Source organism: Beta vulgaris, chromosome 2 (assembly GCF_026745355.1).
Source record: "Beta vulgaris subsp. vulgaris cultivar EL10 chromosome 2, EL10.2, whole genome shotgun sequence".
Taxonomy (NCBI): Eukaryota; Viridiplantae; Streptophyta; class Magnoliopsida; order Caryophyllales; family Amaranthaceae; genus Beta; species Beta vulgaris.
Genome location: NC_079203.1, coordinates 45,635,374 through 45,644,592, shown reverse-complemented (window position 1 = coordinate 45,644,592; position 9,219 = coordinate 45,635,374). Strand labels below are relative to the sequence as shown.

Here is a 9,219-nt window from a genome sequence, read left to right as displayed (position 1 = left end):
TAGCAATTTCATATGGTGAAATCTATACTTGCTGACAATACAAAGCTCGAAGTGCCAGTGATAATGATGCTATTAATGTGACTGTAAGAGCTTAAGCCACCACCACAAACTACATGACCCCACATCGCTATGTTTTCCTTGTGCGCAAATCACCATATACGGTAAAATTGAAGTATGTTCAAAGTGCAAAAGTTAAGTTGTTGCAACTTAAAAACAGCGGGAGACATTTTAGAAAATAATATTGTAAAGCAGTATTTTTAGTAAAAGAAGAATTAAATTTTAACAATGTACATTCGGAGATATTAGTGTATCAAGTCAAATTTAAAAACATATTAGTGTTCAAAGTCTACCTTATAAAATGGAGTGGCAAATTACCAATGGGCAATGAGAGGCAACTACATACATAATGGAATTGGACAGTGTACACCAGATGACGTAGCTAAACTTTGCCAAAGTCAAATCATCTCCTAAGGATGTAAATTACAGAGTTTACCTTACCAAAAATCAATTATCCCCAAGCAAGTCACTAGGAAGCCGATTTTGCAGGCGACTTCTTAGAAAACCAGAGAGTTTTGCCGTTGCTGCACGTCCGATCTTGAGACAGTCAAAATAATCTTCAACTGCAACATAGAAGGATTTATCGAACAATCAGAAAGGGGAAAAGACGAATAACTGAAGTAGCATTAGTATATTACTTTACATTATTGTATACTAAGTTACATACACAACAAAATAAAAGAAACACACAATAACTCTTGTTCAAGCACATCTACTCTCTAAACCTGAAGAATTCTTCCACTTTACAAGTGTAGCATTGACTTAGCTAGACTTGATAAAAATAAGGAAATTTGGTTGACAATAATAAACCTCCACTCATATGTTCGCAATATGATACAAAACTGGACTATTTGCTAAGACTAATATGAACTCCACTTTTTAATGTGCTAAATAATATTAGGATCGCTAGTGAAAGCTCATATAATTCTTAGCCGATTCTCCTAAAAGTAACTATACTAATTTGGGATAGCGATATGGAGGAAAGTACAGAAGGAAAAGACAGGGAAGAGAAAGGAAAGGGAAGAATGAGCTTCCATTTTTCTTTTAGATCTTTCCAACTTTGGAATGATTTTGTTTGTCAAGAGGGGAAGGAAAACGAATTTTCTAATTCCTTTGCTTTCCATTTCTCCATGTTACATCTAAACAAGGATACCCTTTCCATGAAAATTCCTCCATCAAAACAATCATTAAGAATACCCAACAAAATAAACAATATTCACAGGAACTTTACATTCATGTAAGCCTCATAAAGAGTAAGAACAAATATATGCAGAGGCCCCTTAAGCAGTTCAGAAAATATTCAGAACCCATATGAAAGTTGCAAAGGAAAACGTTATTACTTCATACACCAGTTGCCATTTTCCAAACTTCAAAAAAAACCTGCAGCATACAGAAGTATCTAGCAGAAGGTGAACTTCGAAAGTATAATGACCTGGTCTCTATTTTGAGATAATAATCAGGCTGTATATGGCACTTTTCAAAAGCAAAAAAAGCATTGGTTATTAGCTGATCTATAAGACTATCGTAGCAATAATCTCATTTTTTAGACTTTTTTATGGTCCTTTATATTATGAGATTTTTCAAGTGCATAGTATTAGTAAGACATGGTCAAAGCTTACTAAAAAAGAGAGATACCAATGCAGTTAATTGTCCCAAATCGATGGAGTGGGTTTTTTTCCCTTAATCAGAACAATTAACAGCAGAAATAATTCTGCAAGACAAAAGCTTGCTTCAACAAAAAAAAAAAACAATGTAGCTAATTGTTCCAAATGGAGTATTTTCTTAATTAGCACAATTGGACAACAGAAATAATTCTGCACGACTAACCATACTGGCTTATCTATGATAAAGTCCTGAGGATGTTGATTGAGAATTAATGAACCTGCCAGCCAACCTTCACATTAAACTCAAAAAGAAGACAAGACTATTTACTACAAATTAAGTGCATTAATAAGAAATTAACATCCAACTTTAAAGCCACCAAAGGAGAAAGCTCGGTAGCCAATATCGACACGTTACACCCCAGTTCACCAAGTGCCTCCAGCATATTTCTTTATACCTATATACATCTAAAAATACAAGTTGAGCAAACTTCGAGGACCTAAACTTTTAGAACTTAAGGTCGATGTCATCAACTTAATTAGCTCCACCTCTTTATTCTATTCTAATTGACAGATTAAGAAAAAGAGCCTATGCAAAAAAAAAAAAAAAAAAAAAATCCACTTTCAGCTTATTTTCTCTCCCCTCTACTTAATTTTCTCTCTTCCTAATGTTCCAGAATTCTATTGATTAGTTGATAAAAAATATCATCTTCTTGCTCTTATTTTGCAAGAAATGTCATTCACACTATTCTGGTCTAACTTCATTATGATAATTACAAAAACTGAAAGAAAGAACTGCAGATAGCCTAAAAGATAAGATTGTAAATGAGTATGTAGTTATGTACTAGTTTACCAAATTGATTGAAGCCCATTGTTGAATTCATACTCGCACACAAACATTGTCTCTGTTAATTTCAGCTCAAAATATTAACAGAAATTAAGCAGAGACAAGGACAATGATGCACCCTATAAAAAAAAAGTAGAACATTGTTATATCCCTCAGATCTGGTTTGATTGCTTCAATTAAAGATGAATAGATACGTGAGCTCTATGATGTTGACCCTGCTTTACACGAAGCCCTTAGCCATACAATTGAGATTTTATCAGGAAAGAAAAGATCTCTGAGATTTCATCATTTCAACTCCTACATATAAATCTTGTAATGATGTGTGATCCAATTCCACTTTGGATTCACCACGCGACTCCACCGAAAGGTTCTTTTGCTATTCATAACTAATTCCATGATTTTTGTGCTTCAAATGAGTTTTTTTTTCTGGTTATGAATACCATTCACAGGACACAAAATCAGGTAAGAGAGGAGAGAAAACCTAAATACTATGTAAATTTCTAAATATAAAAAGGGGGGAAAAGGGAGGGTTTGTTTCATTGTAAAAGTGTACAAAAATTGAGTTAAAAGAAGTTATAGCAAAGTAAGCTTGGAAGTCCATAATGCTAAGCAGAAAGTTGAGGTCCTTAACCCTGAAATTTGGCAAAGTTGAAGAGCTTATTTTTGACTTAGCCCCTATAATTAGTAACGAAATTGCATTGAGAAAAAGACATCTGCAATAGCATCACAGCACAGCCTTAAATATGTCACTTATATTCATTGCAGCTCGGGCCCTTAACAATTAATAATTAGTAACATTCACTGTGGTACAAAGAGATAATCGTGCGCGCGTGCACGCAGATGCCAACGAAGATGCGCGCACACACGCACACACACACCAAGAGAGAGAGAGAGATTAAGTATGTAATGACAAGTACCTGACATTGCTCCATGAGTAACAGATGTGATGATTCCATGTTCCATTGGTTCATCATCTGTATGGCTTGAACCTTGTAGAACCGACAACATGGAATTGGGAAAAACCAAATAGACAAATGCCTTCATTTCCTGCCAACACAGATATATGTAGATGATTCATTAAGGATTGTACAGCACAAATTTTCTCACTTTTCCTCTCCACACCCCAATCATAATGATGATAAATAAGTGATTAAGGGGCGTTTGGCTCATATAGTGGTATGGGTTTGAAATCAAGAATGACATCAAGGTGGTAAAGGTTTGGAACTTGATTACCTAATACCATGTGTTTTAATTTTTTGGGAATTAAATTTTTTCTTTTACTTGATACCTAAAGGTATTAGTATAAGCCATACCCACCTCCCCCCTTGAGTTTCTAAACACCATACCTTATGGATTTGAGGTATGGTTTTGAATCTATCAATTTATCAAACAAACACTAGGTATGGGTTTTGCTCATTCTAAACCCATACCTCATACCAGAATCATACGAATCAAACGCTCGCAAATAGATTTCTATAGGATTCATTATACCAGACTGAGAAAATCAGTAGACATCTCAACATAGTAATGCATTCACCAGTTACTCAGAACACACTAAGTGTTGAAAAAAGGAAGCAAGAGACTCAATTACCTGCTCTTCTTGTTTTGTAGGATCCAATATGACACATCCTGTTTCAGCTAAACAGCAACATATCGCAACTGAAGAAAGACAAAACATCAGGAATGTTATAGTCAGCAGAAAAGAGTATAACAAACTAACATAACTATGACAGCCTCTCAAAAAACCATCTCAGAGCATGCAAAATTTTAAAATCTTAGATGTATAGATCTAGATAAGACTTCATATATTGAAACATTCATGCCCTTTATCCAATTGGGAAAGGATAAAAATATTACCAGCCAGATGCTTCAGAGGAACTCCAGCATCAACAAGTGCAGCACAAGCAGCATTAATTGCACAAGGAAGAAGCTGGCGGAATTTCAGTCAAGAAAATTATCATGATATAGGATCTTGGAATTAATTTTATATCAAGATCTTTTAGTGTACCAAAACAAGCTTGGAATTAACCCAAATCAGTTCAAAGGGAAACATAAGTCGTATATGTCCTCAGGTTTAGGCCCCTCAGCAGATATCCAATTTGGGAGCAAGACCAACATAAGGAGAAAAGGGGAATCATGGGGTAAGATAGAGAGAGAGAAAGTTGATGACAAAATGATAAGATTATCAAACTGTATAACAAAACGACATGTGCGTAGATTCAAATATGGATACAGCACCATCATCATTGACAACCTGCAAATAAACACAAAAGAATGAAGTCACAGTATGCTTTTGCTGGAAAACAGCAGCTTCCATTTTTACAAAATATGCAATGGAAGGGGTGGGGGGGGTCGGCATTGAAAACCTTGGTGCAGACCGGTTGTTTGTAAAATCTATGAGCAATATGACAACCAGTACAAAAAATGCAAGCAGAAATACAGTACAAAGATAATTTCCGAACGCTTTAAATTCTATTCACTTCACGAACAGTGAGGAGGGGTTGGGAAGAGCAATATGGAGGTAGTTTAGTTGATAGCTGTGAAATTAGCTTCAGATCAATAAATCAGCAAACATAAGGAGTAACCAGAACATGCCAAAAAATTTGTAATCAACAATATTTGTTGTTTCCATCCTTCTGTCACACGTCATATTGATGTGCCTGGGTCAATTAGATTACATCAACTGACCAGCTGAACATAATAAACTTGATGACATATTGAAAGACATTTGCGCAAAAACATATTCCGTCATTGACAATGACCTGACTAGCCTCAATTATTAGACAACAAAAACACAAAAAGAGAAGTGCAACAGGCATACGGGAGCAAGAAAAATGCTCATAATGTCCAAATACATCTTCAAATACATGCCTATGATGAGACCCTGCCTCCTACCACAATGATGGTGCTCCTTTCTATTTCGATTATCCCATTTGACAGTCCTCTTCGATTAAAAAATGCATCTTCGTCCAATCATTTTTCACCATTTTAAATATGCTCTCATTCTGTTGGCTGATTCTTGCTCATTTATTGGACCTACTATGTGCGTAATCAGATAAACCAGACATTATGGGATATATATCTTATAAGGAGTACACAATTCTTTCTCGCTCGTTAATTTAGATCTCTAGCATGCAATCTCAAAAAAAAAATCCACTGAAGCTCTTCATAGAAAATCCACAGCAAGGATTCATATGATTTAGATAATAATATGCCCCATGAGACTCTACTATGATGCTTTAGGCCAACAGACATTTCCCTCGGAGAAGTTGGTTGAATGTGAAGACATGTAAACAAGTTGCCTTAGCAACTTAACCAACCAAATGAATGGAAGTCCATTTCAACAGGCAAAATGATAATGTTGCTACATGTACTCCCCCCTTTCCCCCACAGTATGAAAAAATTTCCACTAGCATGCTATAGTGAAATGACTCCAGGAGTTTGGGACCCCATCACCCCAAGAAACACCAAACAGTAGAAGTAGAGAATTAGGTAAGGGTAACACTGGAGCCTCGTCACAATAATCACACCATATTTTTACCAAAGAGATTAGAGATGTTATAGGTAAGTAGGAAGATCAATCCCATATTCATGCCAAAGGACCAAGCTTTATATGATAGCCATACTATAGTTCTTAGCAGAAAGCATAAATCAGTTCCGCTCCACCACCACCACCCCAAACAGAAAAGAAAAAGAAGAAGAAAAGAGTAATGTAGAAGGGTACATTCTTCATCTATGAAGATCCATGGGTATAAGTCTATCATAATATTATAAACTGCTCTTATGCAAGGAACTTTGGGTGTAAATCTTGTTATGTATATGTCGGTAACATATACGTGGAGAATCCAAAGGATTATGATAAGAAAGGCATTAATGTCAGCCAACACCGCTTTAGTGGGATAAGCATATTTAACTCCTAACCATCCCCCCCCCCAAAAGAAAAAAAAAAAAAAAGTCTTCCTTGCATGAATTTGCCCTCTTCACTAGATTATATTTTAACAAGGATGTTATAATATATATGCAAAAAATCTGTAATATAGTAAAAAAAAAAAAAAAAAAAAGTTTACGGATTTCTGGATCTGCAAATGGCATCAGTTAATTTTTTTTATGTCTCAACAGGACTTACCTGAGGTTCAGAGATCAAGTGTAAGCCATCATATGCCCTTTGCAGATGCCAAAGGTTTATAGGACTTCAAGGATTATTCACAAATTAAAAAAGACCAAAAGTCTTTGAATGCATGAAAAGAGATTAGAAATATATTTGAAATTGATTTCTTTCCTAATGAAAATAGATAAGGCTTCAGCTAAAAAAAATTAACTGATTGCAAACATGCACGAACTGAAACTGAAAAGTTATCTGCTTGCAAGGGTTGTTTTGTTAAACTAGTTATATAAGTAGATAAAACATTCTCAAGAGATACTTATAGGATAACAAAAACAATGGAAAAAAAAGTAAAAGAAACAAAGATCTGGATCCTTAATTTAAGAGGCTACTCAAGGTACTGTTTCAAATCAAGTCACTTTTAACTCCTTACATTTATTTAAGCTCCATGTCAAAAAAAAATAAAAAACTCGAAACTACTTTCTCCATTCTTCTATTATTGCAACATTACCCTTATTTGGAAGTTACATATTAATTGCAACAAAATTTGACTACGTTTTCTCTGTATCTCTCTCCTTATCACATGGGTCCCTTTTTCCATCTTTCCCTGTCTCTCTCATCTCCTTAAAAAATGCGCAACCCCTACATGTTGCAATTATTGAAGAACGGAGGAAGTATTTAAGTACATTTTAGATTTAGACTCATGGGTAACTAAACTGAATTGCCGAACATAGCCTAAACTAGAATCAATATGAGTTCAAGAGAGAGTTGATGTGCAGATATTTACATCAATTATGGCATCCAAAGAGCAGGCCTTACCTGAACAATTATAGAAGTGGTGGTATTAGGATTGACTGTCAATATACAAATGCTCTGTAATGTTCTCTTCAATATCATCTCGTACTCTCTCTCCAATTTCCCTAGTTAATAAACAGCTCTTAGATGACTGAATTTGAGTAACAAGACCAGGAAAGCCAGATATTAAACAACATTCCCATTTTAATCCATCTTCATCCTCATGAACATAGAAGCTCAAATTAGCGTTCAAAATGCCTGTAATATGTCCTAATCAACTATGATGCACAAACAGCTCCTGTCCCCTATAGCCAGAATTTTGAAAACTCATCCCCGGCAAAATTATTTCATATTTGGAACTTCCTTGGGGAACTCATCAGTTGTCAAATTTCGAAAAGCAGAAGCAAGCATCCATCAATATAGACCGGGAATATATTACAAACATTGATACATATAACTACATGGATTTCATATTTTCATTTATGCATACTAAACACCAAAAGAAGCTAATCAGATATTCAATAGGGATAGCAACATGGATGTAGTACACAATAAAGCTAACATACCAACTTGCCCTGTTTTTGGCTTCCAAATAACTTCAACTGAAGCTTTCTCCGGGTTTTCATTCTTCTTAGTCCCGGCTCTTGGTCCATAAACTGCAGCTAGAACCTTGGTATCCCCTAAATACAAAATCATACAGTATTACACATCAAAACAACATTACAATTTACTGAACTAACTGACTTTTCCTGCTTTAGCAAGTGGGAATACACACGCAATCCTTCCAACGGACACGGGAACTCAAGTAATTGATCCTCCATATATAACAAAAAATCGACAAAGAAAAACCACTACTCTCAACCCACAACCTCAGACTTCTTTACTACAAAGTTCCGCAACGAGTTCAAGCAATACACATTGCAAGCAGCAAGGCCAGAAAAACCAACTATAATACATCCGAATTAGCTAATACACAGAGAAACTAATTCCTTAAAGAACCAACACTTTGAAAGCAAAAATCAGCAAAAAAAACAACTACCAAAACCAAATTTGACATAATAACATTGCAATACATCAACAAAATGACCAACACAAAGTACATAAATCACTCTTTGATGATGAAGTATGGATTAAAATGATAAGAATAAACTCCAAATTCGCAAACCAACACCCCAAAAAGAAATTGAAATATTACCTTGAGACCAACTGGCGGATCCATGAGCACGATTGAGGACATTTATAGAACATGCCAACGGCCTCAACATGGTTGGCGTACGCCCATCTACTCTGTCGACCTCCATTTTTCTCGAACTTTTTTTCTTCTTTCTTTTCCGAAGGTTGATTTTTAGGTTTTCTTTGTTGCCTAATTGATGGAAAAACTGAAGTTCAGAAGTTGGGAAGTGCAAAATGGAGTTGAGCAATTGAAGAATTGAAGAATAATTTGCAGAGAAGAGTGAATGAATGAAGGATAGAGTTGTCGGAGATATTAGGGTTTTAGCTAGGGTTTAGATGTTTGCAGCGACTGAGATTTGGGACATTTTGAGAAGTTTAGGGTTTAATTACCCGGTTTTTGTAGGATGCCAGCAATTCGGGTAAATTAGGATTTAAGAGTGTAGATTTTTCATTTTAGGTAGAGGTGATCATTTTGGCCCGGCCTGTTTTTTTTTGTTTTTGGGCGGGCTTTGGGCAAGCTAAAAACGACTTTTTAGTCTATTTTTTGGCCCGGCCCGTTTTGGCCCGCAAAAGTCCGCTAAGCCCGGCCCGAAATAGCGGGCTTTGGACACAAAAATTCGGCCCGAATTTAGGCCCGGTCCGGC

At 35.7% G+C, this 9,219-nt stretch overlaps 1 protein-coding gene and 1 non-coding gene across 3 annotated transcripts; both read right to left on the bottom strand.

Annotated features, from left to right (window-relative positions):
- Window positions 1-236: 236 nt before the first annotated feature.
- LOC104885303 (exosome complex exonuclease RRP46 homolog) lies at window positions 237-8,987 on the bottom strand. Of its 2 annotated transcripts, XR_007271770.2 has the most exons (9): window positions 8,598-8,987; window positions 7,969-8,082; window positions 7,427-7,527; window positions 4,739-4,759; window positions 4,363-4,435; window positions 4,097-4,164; window positions 3,423-3,552; window positions 2,512-2,624; window positions 237-620 (listed from the first exon to the last, which is right to left on the bottom strand). XR_007271770.2 is itself a non-coding variant. In XM_010670000.3 (8 exons), the coding sequence occupies exons 1-8, from the start codon at window positions 8,701-8,703 to the stop codon at window positions 505-507; spliced, it is 729 nt and encodes a 242-aa protein (XP_010668302.2). In that variant the 5' UTR covers window positions 8,704-8,985; the 3' UTR covers window positions 237-504. The 2 variants fall into 2 exon arrangements, 1 of the variants encoding a protein (XP_010668302.2); XM_010670000.3 differs by lacking the exon at window positions 2,512-2,624 and having other exon boundaries at window positions 8,598-8,985.
- Window positions 6,593-6,658, bottom strand: LOC125495361 (small nucleolar RNA snoR101). Its single transcript, XR_007271999.1, has one exon. It is a non-coding gene; the product is annotated as a small nucleolar RNA snoR101 (small nucleolar RNA).
- Window positions 8,988-9,219: the final 232 nt, after the last annotated feature.

What these genes read in the sequence shown, in the direction of transcription:
- LOC104885303 (XM_010670000.3), bottom strand. Translation starts at nt 8,703, where the DNA reads ATGGAGGTCGACAGAGTAGATGGGCGTACGCCAACCATGTTGAGGCCG. An exon ending in ATCCGCCAGTTGGTCTCAAG is followed by an intron (nt 8,083 to 8,597) that starts GTAATATTTCAA and finishes TTTTGTATTTAG; the next exon opens with GGGATACCAAGGTTCTAGCT. An exon ending in CCACTTCTATAATTGTTCAG is followed by an intron (nt 4,760 to 7,426) that starts GTAAGGCCTGCT and finishes GTTTATTTGCAG; the next exon opens with GTTGTCAATGATGATGGTGC.